The sequence below is a fragment of the Trichoplusia ni genome, chromosome 23 (genome assembly GCF_003590095.1).
Source record: "Trichoplusia ni isolate ovarian cell line Hi5 chromosome 23, tn1, whole genome shotgun sequence".
Taxonomy (NCBI): domain Eukaryota; kingdom Metazoa; phylum Arthropoda; class Insecta; order Lepidoptera; family Noctuidae; genus Trichoplusia; species Trichoplusia ni.
The window spans coordinates 4,145,891-4,162,521 of NC_039500.1; the positions used below are offsets into that span (position 1 = coordinate 4,145,891).

General features: G+C 37.5%; 1 protein-coding gene across 1 annotated transcript in view; it reads right to left on the minus strand.

Annotated features, from left to right (window-relative positions):
- Positions 1–592: 592 nt before the first annotated feature.
- Positions 593–16,631, minus strand: part of LOC113504807 (homeobox protein Nkx-2.1-like) — a 33,001-nt gene continuing 16,962 nt past the window's right edge. The window contains exons 4-6 of the mRNA XM_026887268.1: positions 14,609–14,704; positions 5,295–5,381; positions 593–2,764 (exon numbers count right to left, since the gene is read on the minus strand). Of these exons, the coding sequence (XP_026743069.1) occupies positions 2,525–2,764; positions 5,295–5,381; positions 14,609–14,704 (423 nt within the window). The 3' untranslated portion in view covers positions 593–2,524. The remainder of the gene's footprint in view (positions 2,765–5,294; positions 5,382–14,608; positions 14,705–16,631) is intronic.

Below are 16,631 nucleotides of genomic sequence, written 5' to 3' on the forward strand. Positions count from 1 at the left end.
TGTTTTGAAATTGTTAAACGATAATCGACGATTAAGGTATATCTATGTAAATTGATGTTCTTAAATAGCCTTAAATAAGGAGTTAAAGTTGGTGAAGCTGGTATTTATCTCCGTAGCCCGTACAAGTGGCTTTCTGTACTACTGTGGAGTCGTGTTTAAATTGTGTGATTTATTAGATATTTCTGCAAGGGAACTGAATCCAAGTAACTATCGAAATCGAAAAAACTCATCGGACGAAAAGAGTTGGAGTACCTGTCTCGTAAGTTTTCTTAAACTCATTTCATAAGCTTTGATTTAATTATGTGTAACTTAGATACCTGTTAACATAAATGTTTCCCAAAACGTTGGTCTTGTGCCTCGTTTAAACATGAAAGGATTAAGCTAACGTGAGAACATGAAGAGATAGAAATGACTATCCTTTTGTATGCAAATTCGTAAAAGGCGCCGTAAGCATATCTCTTTGAGGCGAGCACTCGAGCTGTGAGTGCTCTACCTAGATATAAATGTCTGTTCCCGAAGACTTGACCCCATCATTTTGAGGTCCACTTCAGGATCAAAGAGGCTCTACAAACTCCTTCAATGAAAGTCAAAATAAAACTCATTAATTTTATTAATTTTATAAATCGAAATTCATTACACCTCCCTTCATCGTTATAGTTACAAATTCCTTCTCGTTAATACTATTATTTATAATTATTGTAATAATTATTAACTCCCCTAATCCTACAAATTATACATCGACCTAATTTTTCTGAACATATAAATTAAGTTGAAAAATCGTTACTCCATGTTGTTACAACAGACGAATTAATCTAATTTTAATTAAATTCTTATTGCTATTATTTCGTCGTCAGGTGACGCGGGGATCGCCGACATGTTTTAATAAAAAAATCGTTACTAATTGATATTAATTACTATTTACATTGCAGCAATTTGCAGAGTTCACATTGTAAAAAAAATTGTCTTAAGTACATCATAAGTTCATAAGTAAATAATTGCATTTGGATAGAATCAAGTCAAAAAAGTATTTAATTTATATAAAAAGAAAAACAAAGTAAGTAGATTAAACATGTATGGAATGATCCTTGTTTATTACTATAAATTCGTTGTTTATTCTTGCAATAAAAATGATGATAAAACTATTTCAAAAAGTCAATTTAAAATGTTTGTAACCTGGCTGATTAGAATGACAGAAAAGTATTTTCTGGTTATATTTAGGCCTATGAAAGCAGACCTATAACAGATTCTAAAATAAAGTCTTCAGGACCAGTTTAATTAAATAATATCATGTATGTTAATTTTGATTAAATGTATATTAAAAGATTTTGATTCAATCAGCCAAGTCCAAGCCAATATAGATTGCACAAGAGTGTTGATCCGGGCCGGGCTCGGTGCTGCACCGGTCCATACTATACTATATACATTATTATCTACACACGCAAACACTGACTCGTTAAAATTATGTTCTATTCACACAACAATTTGCTACTTTATCAGTTATTTACAGTAATGTTCCTACGCAGGCATAGAGACTTTCACCATCTATATAAACTACTGGGAACTAATTATTGCAGGTTTTTATTCATCAAATCAAGTCTTTTATCTATTATTTTAATAGTAACCGAGAAAGAAATGGCTCCTGTTGATCCAAATGAACTGTTTGTGTGGTGAAACGCTCCATCCAATTCATTACATAATATCTATTACAAGTAAAACTTTGTGCTTTATCGCATAAAACAGACATCTGTCTATCAAGAGCTGGAAGTTTGGCACTCATTGGAATCCTGAACAGAAAAATATTTGTGTCTACAGTTAGAATCTCATACCTACAAAAAAGGCAAACACACATAAGTTTCTACACATCTATGGAAAATGTAGAAATATTTTTAAATTCAGGTTCGATAGTCAGTAAAAAAAATATCACAAGGAATCAATTCAAATCCTCACGTGTGCTTATCTAGGACTATAGCTAAGTATTTACACGTTACCCTCCTCCCGTTTGCGGCGATCACCGACTATGTCCACATTTTACATCAACACTGAGAATTCACTATTTTTCTAATCAAGTCCATGTTAGTAGCTGCAGCCAGCGACTTCACCGGAGACAATGTTCTTAGAGGAGGCTTGTGGTTTCATAAGCTTATGGCAAGACAAACTAGCCAAACGACTTCATTACGAAATTATACACAGTTAGTTAGGTACTTAAGTTATATTTGAAATATATCAAATTCAAAATAAAAATATGTAAACGACAAATTTTCACTTACAAAATATCGTTATATAGAGATTATTTCTGCAAAGGAGTATAAACGAACCAAACAATAAATTAACATTTTAACGAGAACGGGACTCGTTTACATTTTAGACAAAAGCCTATACTTATAGTTTGATCCATAAACTTGATCACGACACAAAATCGTAATTAACAAAAACACCAATGTAAAACAAACCACAGCGTTCAGTCGAATTAATCGAAATACATCTCTTCCTTGAACATTGTCTCGTGGTAAAGCTGCGGGAACTTCTACCAGGCGCGGCCCTGCAGCGGCAGGTAGCCGGAGCACTGCTGCTGGTAGGCGGCGGGCTGCCGGTACGACGACACCAGCGGGTTGCTGCACGCCGCCTGCGAGCCCTGCGCCGCCGAGTACCCCGACGTGGGCGTGGCGCAGTGGCTGTGCGCCGGCGACGACGACTCGCCCGAGCCGCAGGGCTTGCCGTCCTTCACCAGCACCGGGACTGCCACCCGCCGCGGTGATGATGACGACTGGTGGACAGACACAAATATACAACCCCTTCTTCAATAAACTATAAAAGTTGGTAAGGCTGAGATGCCGAAAATTTATTTTTGGTAACTGTTTACCACCGTTCACAATTCCTTTCAATAACGACATCTTGCAAGTCAACTGTCAAGGTTACAATGACAGATCATTCATTATTAACCGGAACGTAGAGACAAATAAATAAGGTTAACGTTAGTACGCAAATATTTTTGGGTAAATCCGGCTTTTAGTTTCGTCAAAAGATATCTGTGGTGTTTCCTTCATTGTAATGAGGATAAATGACATTTGTAGTCAATCCGTTTTTTTTCTGATGTGTAATAATTAACTGAGCATCTTCAATACGTCAGGGAATGGTGAGTTTATAAAAGTTTTTCTAAACGGATACTTTGAAAAGCTCGCTCTCGCTGGACTGATTACGATGAAGTCACCTGCGATTCGTGGTATAACTTTAACAGGTACTATAAAACAGAATTAAAACTAACTGTTTAAAAGGAAGTGTTTCTTCGCTATACAGCGAATACCTGTTAATTACCTGGATATTATATTCCTGTAAATTGTTTAAAACAATTAAATCACAAAGTAAAAAGACTAGTCTATATAGTTCTAGATAAAGTAAGTGATGAAGTATAATCATAAAACTAAGTTTCGTTAAAGATGCGTTTCAATAGAAAATAAGATAACAGGGCCCCGATTCTGCTATTTACAATGGCCGATGAATGAATGGCAATTGGATTAAATCTGAAATTATAAGTAGGGATTCTCTTAAGCATTATGCCAATAATTGAAAATTCATTGTATTGACCTTGAGTGTACCGTCCCATACTGAATTGTTGTGTTGGAAAAATGCTTTAGAAAATACGAAAGTGTCACGTAAGCCAATTTTCATTCATTCATCGGCCATTGCAATAACAGATTGTAATAGTAGAATTGGGGCCCAGTAGTCATGTCGACTGTGAAGTGCGAAACCCACCAAAGAGGTCTCAGCCATGCATTGTGACAGCTACCGAGACGAGTATTAAATATGTGACGGAGCCCACATGTCGCATGTTAAACAAGTGGCGAAATGATGAAGGGCCATCGATCACGACTGGGCTCAAGGGCCTGTGAACCACTGGAGGTTTGCTACACGCCGGTAACTCGGTAAGTACTATATAACAAATTATGTAAAATTAAAATATGCATGACATTTTTTAAATAAGCCTGTTACTGTCATCGTTTCTTATCACAGCAAAGATTCAAAAAAGGGTCGCTATCGTCATAATTTAAAACGATTTTATTCCAGATTTCACTTTAGTAAAAAGGCGAATAAGGCGCTACTCCTTGGTGCTGTTACATACTAGTAAAACACTATACGATCCCTCTTTAGCTAAGGATATAATTGGTACATAAGCAGGATCGTAATTTGGGCGGGCGGCGCCCCGCTAGCAATCAGACTCCGCTACGCCCCCGCCGCGCCGTCGCTGCGCAAATTTAGCCAATGTTTAACTCACGCCAGGGTTACTTCGCTTGTTAGCACATTTAGTAAAATTTTGGAGAAATATTTATGGTTTTCTTTTTTTTGTTGACCACTAATAATTAATCTTTATGCGATCGCTATTATAGTCGATACCGCTAATGCTATCTTAAATCTGCATCTACAAATGAAGTGCTTTTTAAGATAAAACTAAAAATAAAAATATTGAAAATGTATCATAATATGTAATATCAAAGCAGTCATCTTATTTTGCTTTATTCATGTATCGAAATTGGACTTGCATTTAACGTAGAGTCTAATCAATCGAATAATGTGCGCTACGTGGTTCCTGAAAACTTTGCAGCTATAACAAAAAAAAAACTTATAATTGTAAAGTAATTTGCGGCAATCCCTAAACATTGAACCAAACATTTCATTCTTGGTAGATACAATCAAGATTATAATCTTCCTCACGTCAGCGGTGAGGTAGCCCTATTTTCCTGTGAAAAAGAATTTCAATTGTTGCAAGGGTACCAGGGTTCCAGGGTTGCCAGATTTGGAAAGTGCGGGTCCCGTATTTTGTTAGCTATTGAGCGCTGCGGGAGATTGCTATCAAGAGGGCAAAGTCTATCGCCTTGGCAAACACCGCGACCCTCGGTACTGCGTCAGCGGATGATTTTTATCGCTTACACGTTAATATTCATTATTCATTAGCGTAAATTTTTGATTTAATAATGTCACGAAAAACGCATATTTTTAAGTTCTTTTTTTTTACAAATTATACTGTAGGTGCAAAGATACTAAAATATTGTGAACAACCCAGAATTTATTTTGACAGGCGTTAGAGTTAGACCAATACAAGGTCGATTGAACGTTAGCTTACAACAGAATCACCATCAGTGGTTATGTTGTCACGCGTCTTTCTTTTTTCAAGACACTCGCGTCTTGAGCGGTGCTCCAGCAGTCAAGACACATGTCGACATCAACAATAATCTTGATAAAGACTTATCAGTTCCACACATTTGAGCGGTCTAAAATCACTGATAGTAAACATAGCTCACCTGATTGTGTTGGTTCTGCTCGGCCATCGCCTTCTCCTTAGCTTGTCTCTTACATTTATAGCGATGGTTCTGAAACCATATTTTGACCTGAAACAATTACCCTCCGTCATTATTGTTGTCATATAATAATTTACAAGTACTATTATTTTATAGAGAAGTTTATTGTGCAAATGTGCAATGAATGCAGCCTTAATAGTGAGCGGTTGGTTTAAGCGGAATCAGAGAGAGGGGGGGAACTTTAAATCAATCCATGAGATGGGAGGACAAATTTACGCGTTAATCCCATTCCAAACGCATGCAGAGTCAACAGGCAGTCAGTGCCTCCCTGAAATTAGCGCTAGGTCGAGCCGGTCAACACTCCAGCTTAATGACGAAAGAATAAACATGCGCTGTTTGCCCCACCGAGCGGCCGGCCTTTGTCTACGCTCGCTCCCGACGCAGCGAAATATACACTTTATTTATTATTTATACATCGAGAGCGTTTCCTCTTGTTTATTCTTTGAAATGGATGTGTGCTCCCCCGTACCGAGATCCTTCGCTTGTTACGATACCAAACTTATACTTTGTGCCCGCCAATTGTTGATCGATCCGTTATCAAAACAAATATGCTACATGGCTACTACGAAGCACTGGCCACTAGACGGCACTACACCGCCTCGATGGTCGTTTTTTCTGTTTACTCTGTGATGCTTCGTTGTGGGAACGTTGGCAGCATTGACGCGCGCTTTGTGTCGTTCAGGAACGATGCTCGCTAGGTTATTTATGGAGGAGGTGAGAGTTAATGAACGGGCCCCGTCAGCGGGCGTCGCTTATTGCACTCCGCCGAGGCTTGGACGCTCTCGTGTGGAGTACTTTCTTTCAATCTCCTTGTGCATAATGCTCGGCGTTGGCTTGCACGCACTCTCCGCCCGAGTGCGCCATTCACATATTTGTTTTACATCTAAACGGCTGTTGTTACTACGAGTGTTGAGACATTTCGGGTGTGTCCGAGGGCTTTCGAGCTTGAGTTTACACCCACTTAGCTGCCATGCATAATGTTTTCTATTATGCCATGTTTACAATCAGCTGGCTTCTGAAATTATTTGCCTTTGGTTTCATTTGAGACTACCTACATCAATATATTCTACTTCACACATTTTGTAGCCTTACAGATCCAATAAAGCTACTCTACAATTCATCCCAATCCTTCATAATATATACCCACAAATTATTCACTTAATGAGATGTTTTTACATCGAGAATATTGACATCCTTTTTTCACGTATCCTAAAAAATTACGTTCATTAAAACGAAATAGCGGCCACCCAGTCAGCTGTCATCTCTACAATACAAGTCAATTTTGGCGCCAATGCCTTTCTTCCGTCAGAAAGGTGAGGTTACACGAGTCATAACCTAATAGTTACGTAATAAGGTTGGATTTAAATCGTAGACATGATGAATATGGGCTGTGTTATATGGAGCCCGCGTAGGTGTTCCGTTTCTCTGAACCATGACTTGGAATATCGAGCGACAATTATTATAAATAAAGATGCGTTCGTGTTTGTTTAAGTCTTCATTTGCTGCAGTGATTTTTTCCAGCGATGAGTTTGACGTTTTTAATATTTGAAACGTTTACTAACAATGGCTTGTATTTGGGCCCGAGCTGCGTGCTCGAGTGTGCATTAAGAGTGTTGGTAAATCAATTCTTAGGATTTTACAGGCAGTAGCGGGAGCAAACATTTGATCAGTTTGGAAGTAGATTTGTTTGCCCTCATGAGTAGGAGCACATTCGAAATATCATAATCTCTAAGTGATACTTGTCTTCATTTGAGAAATGAACAAAATACATGTCGGAACAGTTAGATACATAATTGGGCAACAGTTAATCCTAAAACTAAATAGAGAATCTACCTACATAAGTACATACAATAGGATCATCAGCAACAAAAAGGACTGATATCTAAAATGCCGTTAGAAATATTAAATAAACCGTCTTCATCGATTCATTTAGAAACGTACGGCTTGTCACTGATTTGTCATTCCCCGCAGCACTCACAATGGCCGATTGTCGCCATTATTGTATCAAGACCTGCATCCGACGGCGCTGAGTAAACATCGCTCCGCGCCGTGACAGCACATCAATGAACTTCATTTATTTAGTAACTTATGATAATATCAAGCAAAAACTTTTAGTTACAATCAGGGAACTACTTTGCCAAACTATTTTTAACCTTATTTTAAAGACGTAATTTCAAATTTAACTGTATTTGATATTTGACAGACGCAAAATGAAGATGGCGGTTAAACGTACGTGAGTGAATGTTGGCAACAAATTTAGAATTATTTTGTACGTGTTTTTTCAGGTGTTAGGTAACACTTTTGATTCATTCTTCACTCTATTCTGTGAATTGATGAATCAGACAATAGTTGAAAAAATAATAATTTGGTTAAATCAATCGCCCTTTGAAATTATTATTTTCAGTTGCATTCGTCAATTTTAGCAATGTCACATATTAAGTACTTACTATGGATACCAAAATTTCCAGATACCATATTGAGTATGAGAATGGTTAGCTCATTATAATTCTTCTGCTAAAATAACTGTACCCAAGTGCCAACATACCAGAAAACTTTGAACTTATGCAGTGCAAAAATGTTACAATCTCTCTCAAAGTAACTGAATACTTAAAAATATATAAGAGCGACGCATGATTGCTCAAATTAGGTAGCTATGTGCAATCGTTAAGTAGAGCTGAATGCTCCGCGGGCGCGGGTTCGACCCCTGCGCGCGGACCGTGAACACCTACGGCAAATATTTACACATCAATCCGTCAAATTAATATTTGTATGTTTATTAAAGTTAGTTTCAAATGTTACTTGTGTCGCTCTGTACGATTATGCAAATATACTTTGCAATTGAGAATTGATGAAATGTTGATGTACCCACGGTTGTTCAAAGAATTACGCAGTTCAAAAATAAACAACGTGATCTTCATCAAGGGTTATTGGTTGCCATTTAGATTATTTGATTTGATAGAGTTATGTAGCTGTTGGCCAATCATACCAAGGGTATGTAGAGACTTTTCTTACAATTAGGATACAGATGTGTTAATAGCAATAACAAAGAAAACAATTATGATTTTAATTTCATTTTATATTTTGCCTAACATCTAGAAATATGATTTATGAATGCAACCTCTTGTAAATAAATATTTTGGTAAATGTTAATTAAGTTATACTTATAAAAAACTTCTGTTTTCAATATCACCGTGAAACCACACGAAGAAACAGACCATGCCCAGAATAATATTAAAATGTAACAAAAAACTCCTGCCCAAATCAGTATCTATAATTTGCGAATAAAATCCATAGAATCCCTTAAGATCCTACGCAAACACCGCAATATTAACAATGGGACATTACAATTCAAATAATGCCCCTTACCTGTACCACAAAGGGCTGCGTCAGGTGTATCATCCGCTTAAGATACTATTAATCCCCCACAATGCCCAGCAAAAAGGTTACCATTCATAAAAATTTAATCTCAAATATATTGCATTGTGCCGCAGCCCAAGCGAAAAGCTAGGCAATAATTTTCGCGGTTATTAAACGAGAAACGAATCAAAAGTTTTTTTTTAATTTGTTTTGGCATGTTGGCCGCACTGAGGCCGCGGGCTTTTGATGTGATGATAGCGTAGATAATTATCATTTTGGAGAGCTTCTTAGTGAATGTTAAAGATTTATTTAAAACAAACTTATTGTAAAACATATTTTGAACTGGGTTATCTAATTGATATCTCGATTGTCTTTGATTTTTAAATAAAAAAACAACATAACAATGCCCAGAGTCAGCTGAACTTATAAAACTATTTTATTCTCAACCTTGCATACACTGATGCACGCAATTTAAAGAAAAAAAAACAGTCAGTATGTACATATGTATACTGTTTTTTTTGGAGGAAACCACAATTAAATAGCATAATTTGACCAAAACATATTCAATAACTGAAGCAAAGCAGATGAGCCGCTTGACAGGAAACGCATTGAAATCCCACGACGATTACAGAATATAAAAAAGAACTTGAGTGGGATTAATGGTGAGATTATAAGCTCTGAGGGATTCGCCGACAGCCTTCAATGATAGCTTAAATAATTATGATGTAAATACTTACTAAATACACTTCAATATGATTGTAGTAAAGAAACTGTCGGAACAGTTGGTAAAGGAAGTATGGTGGAGGTTTTTTGCAAGATTTGTAAACCAAGTGATATCATAACAATGTGTTTTACGTAGAAATTCTACTGATGTTTTCAATAAAGAATGAAATTATAGTGAAACGTTTATTTTGGTAAGAGTATTCGTAAGGCAATACGAGAATTATTAGGCGCTTCTTTACCTAAGCTTGATATTTTCAGAGCACGATAGGGCTCTAACAATTTAGGCCTATTTAAATAACTTCACGCTTTGGAACATTGGCAGCTCCTTGGATATCATTATTGCGCTCAGGAGTAATTTTATTTTATTCTATGTTTCATAGATCATGAAAATTCATTAGTTTAAAAAACTATCTTGTGACAGAAGTATACAAATCTATAAAAGAATACAACATGTCATCAGCAATCAGCCAATCAGAGCACATCAAGCCATCCAACTGACACATAATAATTTGTTCCGGGGCTACTTAGTGTCATCGACAACGGAGCAGTGATGGCTGACGGCAGTGACGGCTATTGTTTCATAAAGCACCATTATCTCATTCCTCTTATTACCGCGTGGAGCGCCCGCATGCTCGCATCCGCCGCGCTCGGCACCGCCGGAGAGCGGGCCCTGCAGTACGTGCAGTACGTGACCATGTACAATGGAGGAACCTTTGTTGCCGGCGTTTTTTTGTTTTCCAGCTGATCTCACGGTTTTAATCAGTGTTCACTTTAATTGTTTTTGTCATCAAAATTTAATTTTCTTGAGCTTTGACTGATGGTTTATTGGAAATTAATTGGATTATTTTAGGTACTCTTACTAGACGGAATTGGGGCCTGATTACTTTAAGTGTCTCGGTTCTGTTTGCCTACGGTAATAGCCACAGATCCAAGCTATTATTTTGGTGTTGTAGATTACATTATTGTATAGGTTAAGCTTTTGCTATGTGGCGGTTTTCGCGTTCGAAATATACACGGTAAGTCTTTTAGAATTCAAGTGGTACATCATTCCAATTTGTTTATCGATATAAATTCAGAAAGTCCCCTGTGAAAGAGTCAAAGCCAGATAGTGTTACTTTTTTCCATTCTACTGTAGATATGGATTTAATTTATAAAAGTCGAAACCATCCCCGTGCATTACGAACAGGCAACGAGAAAAGCTAGCTAAAGTTACTTCACTACAGTAACAAAAAACCATCAGAAATATACCTGCAAATAAAGCAGTCATTAAAATAGCCATTAGCTTTATTAAATCGCAGTGTATTTGAGCGGGCCCCGGTGGCTGGAGCCGTAACATCAGAATTTACTTACGCCGAACGAAGCGCCCTCTATTTACCCATCCCGAACGTCAAACAGGCGGGATATTGTGGCCGACTCCAGCTTTATTGCAGCTATTTAAATGGTATGAATATGCACGCTTTTAGAGTTATTCTTTCTATTGACTGATGGATGTTTGAGATGAAGTTTGCGTGGGGTTTGTTAGTATGGAGTAAAGAGATATGGAAGTAGGCGACGTGATCAATGTTCGTATTGATGCTGCAGGAAAAAAATGGCTATTTGTCTCGGATCTACATGATATTGGATTGATGAATCAGTGACAATTTAAGTAGTAATTTAATTCTACTTCCTGCTAATATTATAAACATAAAATGTTTGTAGGTATGGGTGGATGTTTGTTACTCTTTCACGCAAAAAGCACTGATTGGATTTGGTACATAGTTTTATCCCAATCTTGTATTTCCGTAAGATCACTTTCGATAGGTAGCGCGTTGAGCCGCTGGCATTGGCCGGTATGTAATAAAGTTTATTAACATATCACAAACACCTGCCATTCATTATTCTAGTAGAAGTTGGTGAAGCTCATATTTTATTCCAATCATACTTATTCGACATTGTTATTTTCTCGAGATTTTGTGGACCAAAAACGTTACAAAAAACCACTCAGTATTAAACGATATAAGTTCATAAAGATTATCCGAGATTCTCGTAACTGAATACAGATAATACAGCGCTTAGCGCGACTCGCACGCGTCGTGCGTGCGTCTGACAGCGGCCGCTACCGGACCCGTAAGAGGATTTTATACAAATATAAATATATATTCTGATTTAAAAGAGGTTTAAAATATGGATAAATGCCTGAGGATGTTAAAAGCTGTTGGCTAGGCCCTAGTGTTACGATTTCTCAAGTGGCTCATAATCAAGATAGTAAACTTGTCTTGTAAGACACAAAATATTTGACACACTCAGTGACCTACCCAATTTTAATTATAATATTTAAATTTTATCCCGCTTCACAATTAAGCTAAATGTTTGATCTCTATGTGTCTACCCCTCCAAATATTTCGGTCATAATGCATGAAATACTAAATCCGCGAAACATTCCCAACTATTTACATTAAAAAACATCATCACCATTATTAATATAACTGTCAACGGCACGCGCCCTATTTCCCACATTCGTTCACAAAATTCAAATCCTTTACAACAATGCGTCAATAATCTCTGGCCGTGTCGATATAAATTTCATAAACTCCGCGCGACCCCCACAATGGTTTGCGTCCATGAATAATCTCCATTTTGACGGTGTCAACACCAGCCGTTTGGCGCCAAAACAAACGTCAGCGGGGCACAATGGCGGCGCGCTAAGCCGGAGATAATGCGTTGTTATTATAATTGGGCCGTGCAGAATGCATTGTTCCCCTGCAGGTTAATTAGGATATTGATCGCCGCATCTTTGGGATTGTGCGTGAATGGGAATTATGTCAGATAGCTCTCCTCTCATGAGTATGCATAATTTCAAGAAGACTGAACTTAGAGTTTGAGTTCACGAATATGGAGAAGTTTGGAAAAAAGGAGAGGTCTTTGTCCTGCGGCGGGTTCTCAAAGAGGCTCTTTAAAAAATCTCCACTACTCTTTGTAACGGAATATAAACGCGGAAGCCCCGACAAATTCAATACAAAAAATAGCAACTTTAAGTAAACGATTAGAAGAAAACAATTGTTCTTCAACATTGACAGCATAACTAGGGGTGTATAACATAAACCGAACCACAATTAGCCCTAAATACAAAGTAATTCAATCAGCTCCATTTGATGAGCTCCCTAAACGGAAGTTACTCCCTCGCCAGCAGCCGGCGGGCATTCCGCACTGTTCCTACATTGTGGGCGTTCTCTGTAATTGACTCCGGTCATCGCCGGAGGCGTCTGGAGCGCGATTACCGCGTGATTTACGAGCGCGTGTCTCTGGCACGGCGTGACGCTGGTACCACTGATCACGCAGCTAACGCTGGTCACGGTGGTGACGCCCAGCGCTCGCACGCGTGCCTTCCACTTCACTCTGCTTGTCACGGATTGTTGTAATTTGAGGCGTGACTCCAACGATCTCAACGGTCTTTTGTTTTTATAAGTAGCAGTTGAAGGGTTGTAAAACTTATTCAGAGATTTGTAAGTTATTTATAAGTCGTGGGATATTTTTTCAGATTTATTTATATGTAGTTGTGAAAGGGTGAATTTTATTTGCTATACATTTTTCAATTTGAAGTGACTTTCTTGAGTTTCTGTTGCTATTTTGACAACAATCATACAGAAAAGCAATATTTAAAACTCCAGTTTAGTAAGGGTCGTCCTGTCGTGTAACACTAAGGGTTTTGGGGGCCAAAGAAAAAAAATGGTCACCCAAGAATTTATAACCGCATTAACTATTGGTCAACTTCGATTATTAATTTGACTATTATAATTTATTGCTGTTATGGACAAATTACTAGCTATCACGGTACTATAGATTTCAGCCTGCTTACAGGCGGACGGACTGACCCGAGCCTTAATAATAGGGTTCAATTTTCACCTTTTGGGAACGGAACCCTAATAGCCATGTTGCTTTAAAATCACTAACCCAATAACACAACTTTATATTTTACAATATTACAATTTCATTCCCGTACTCGAAATACCTGTATATAAACTCTACCAAACAAACTAATTTAAATAGTCTGGCAACACATGACAGTTCGTTAGAGCTGCTGCACTGGGATGTCGGGCGATGGCCGCGCCTCGCTGCCACTTCAGATAGCTTTGACTGCACGAGTGTTTCGCTGATATTTCCCTATTTGCTACGGCTTTTGTACGTACGTCTGTTTAATTGCCAATACACGGCGGTTTGTTGTTTTAATGTTCGCTGTGAAATAATAGTACTTTTATTTTATTCTCATGTCTGTCATTTTAAGCTGCCAACAGTTTAAATGACGTGAAATTTGTATTGAATTCAGTTGAAAACTTTAACCTAGGTGACTTCGTAATGGTGTTGAATCTTTTAAGTAAATTTTACGGAAAGTTTAACCTTCTGTGTATTATTTAGAAACTTGTCAATTTATGTAAATACTAATGTGTAATTTGTTTTACTCAAAATCGTATCATAGCAACACTTTAAAAAACGAAAACAGTGTTTCAAACAGAATCCCAAGCACGTTAATAATGAAAGTAAGAAAAACATCTTAAAATGTAGATATAATTTACTAAACAACTGTGTTTTTACAACTGGCAAGCTAAGACAGCTCGTTACCGCGTGACGTCACCGGCGACCGCACACCGCTTCAACTGCTTTGATTTTCAAGTGCCGGTACAAATTTATCCCTGTGTGTTACTGGGAGAGTACGTCTTTGAATTAGGGGTGCGTAGATGGGGAGGATTTTTATTTTTACAGTAACTGTAGGTTATATTTGTTTATCTTTCAAGAAATATAAAATAATGAAATGAGGTGCATTTGTCTCTTGAAACCTTACAAATAGACAAAGCATTACCAAACGCGCACTAAGTGCCGATTCATAAGTAAAAGACTAGATCGAGTTTTACACAAATATTTGAACAAAATCTAATTATAAAAATCTAGATTATCAATAAAGAAATTTATACCGTAAATCGAGAAGATCTTGAATAAAATTCATTTATGTGTATTAAAAATCGTACAAAACAAAGACTCTACTTTCTATAACCTCATAGATAGATATCTACATTGTTAAAAAAAAAAACATAATTTAATCGCACATACATTGATACGCATCGACATTTTAGCTAAAATTTTCGCATACCTTCATGTAAGAACACAGGAACAATCAATAAGGAAGTATAGAAAGTATGACTGACCTGTGTAGGGGTTAAGTGTATGAGAGACGCGAGGTGTTCTCTCTCCGGCGCCGACAAATACTTCTGCTGTTTGAACCGCCTCTCCAACTCGTACACCTGCGAGAAATTTACACTATTACACTAATCATCCAGATAAGTACATGGTGGCATGATATCTATGGTACAAGCTATGTTGATAGCAAGTAAGGTGATATTATAATAATTGAATTTTTTGGAGTTTTTTGGCAACTCCTCAGCGATAAAGTTGATTTTAGTTAGACATACCATAGTAAAATATTGCCCTATGAATAGTATTCCGGAACACAGAACCTATATCTGTATGTTCGCATCACGCTAAACAAAACACAGATCGCAAAACACACACATTGTTACCCACATAATGCCGTTAATTTGTCTCACTCACACATACTCGCTCTCACACAGAAACACTAGAATCAAACTGCAACCAGAAAATTCCGTGGAAATAGAATTAATTACATGGCTCATGGCTGGTGGAGGGCGGGGCCGGATGTGGGCGGGATGGGCGCCGCCCTCGCGCTAACGCAATTTTGGCTTTAGTTAGCCTTTGAATGCGGTGTTGCCCGTTCCCCGGCAGCTTTGATGTGGAATGTTTTATGAGATTAAAGTTGCGACTTTGCTACAGAGTTGTCATGAGCTGTGTAATATAATATTAAAGTTGTAGAAAAATGTATTAAACTGTGTAATAAAGGGTTTTGCTCAGGAAAGTGTTGTATGAGCAACGTAATGATCAGCTAAAGAAGAATAATGCTAAACTAACAATGGGTTTCTAAATATCATTTTGATATCTGTGTACTAGTTACCAAAATTATTAATATTTTGCATTTTACGACTTACTATTAAAGTCGTACGGGTTTAAAAAGCTTCAATGTTGCGAATTTACTTTGATCTACTCTTAAACTATCCGCATATACAATGAAGCTAAAATACGAGATTTTATTTAGATGTTCGGAAATGCAGATCAAAACATATTTCCCAGTAAATTTTCTCGACTGTTGACCCGGGTCCCGGGACTCGTCCGGTCACCATGGCACCGCCCCGGTCTAAACCGGTCACGGTTCGTGCAAGACCCCCTCATAAAGCGCTCTGTTCACGAAGCGACGCGAATTTAACTCCAGTCGCACCTGTGTGCATTGCATAGAGAATCAAAAGGAGCTCAGACTAGTTAATAATAAGGATTTGTTTCGGCATATTACGACGAAGACAGGAATTATTCGTTTCGGGACATAATCAAGGTCAGCTTTGCTAAATCGTAGTAACGATTAAGATTATTTTCATGCGGCGCAATGTACCTATAGGTATTTCAGTACTTACAAATAATTTAGTACAATTAAAAATACCAACAGATAAATAATAGAACCACATAGGGAGTAAAGACTTCTGATACTCTTTGCTTCAAATGTAGATCTCAAAAGCCATATTGCAAGTTTACCTAATAACAAAAAAGAAAATTACGATCGAATACATCATATATATTCTTTTTTGGAAAAATGAATAAATCGAACAAAATAATCCTGCATCTAATAACGATTTTCGAATCTAAATCATACAGAAAATATCCTTAGTTCGTGAATTGTCAGGTAACGTCCCCCAGTCCGTATTTATTTGTAAAATGATCGGCAAATAAAGCTCCCCCAGCGAGGGAGCGGCCGAATAATACTGGATGCGAGACGAACTGAGGTACTCAGCTATGGAGAAAGATGTAGGTACCTACAGTGCGAAACTAGAAGACCTCTTATGCGTGAAGGAAGTTCGAACCTATTGAAAAATAGAAAGAAAATCAGCACTTAATTCATACTTGAAACTAAGTTGAGTATAGTCAAATAGGATTAGATGAAGTTGTGAAAAAGGTTCTCATATTTAATAAACACAGACTAGTGGAACAAACGAAAATCATTACATTGAAATAAGCTAGGAACCCACTAGCGTGTTGTGCATCTTTGGGCCTCCCACCAGCCATTAAGAATCCATAAGAAACGAAAGGAAGTAGGCCTACTTCCAGCAG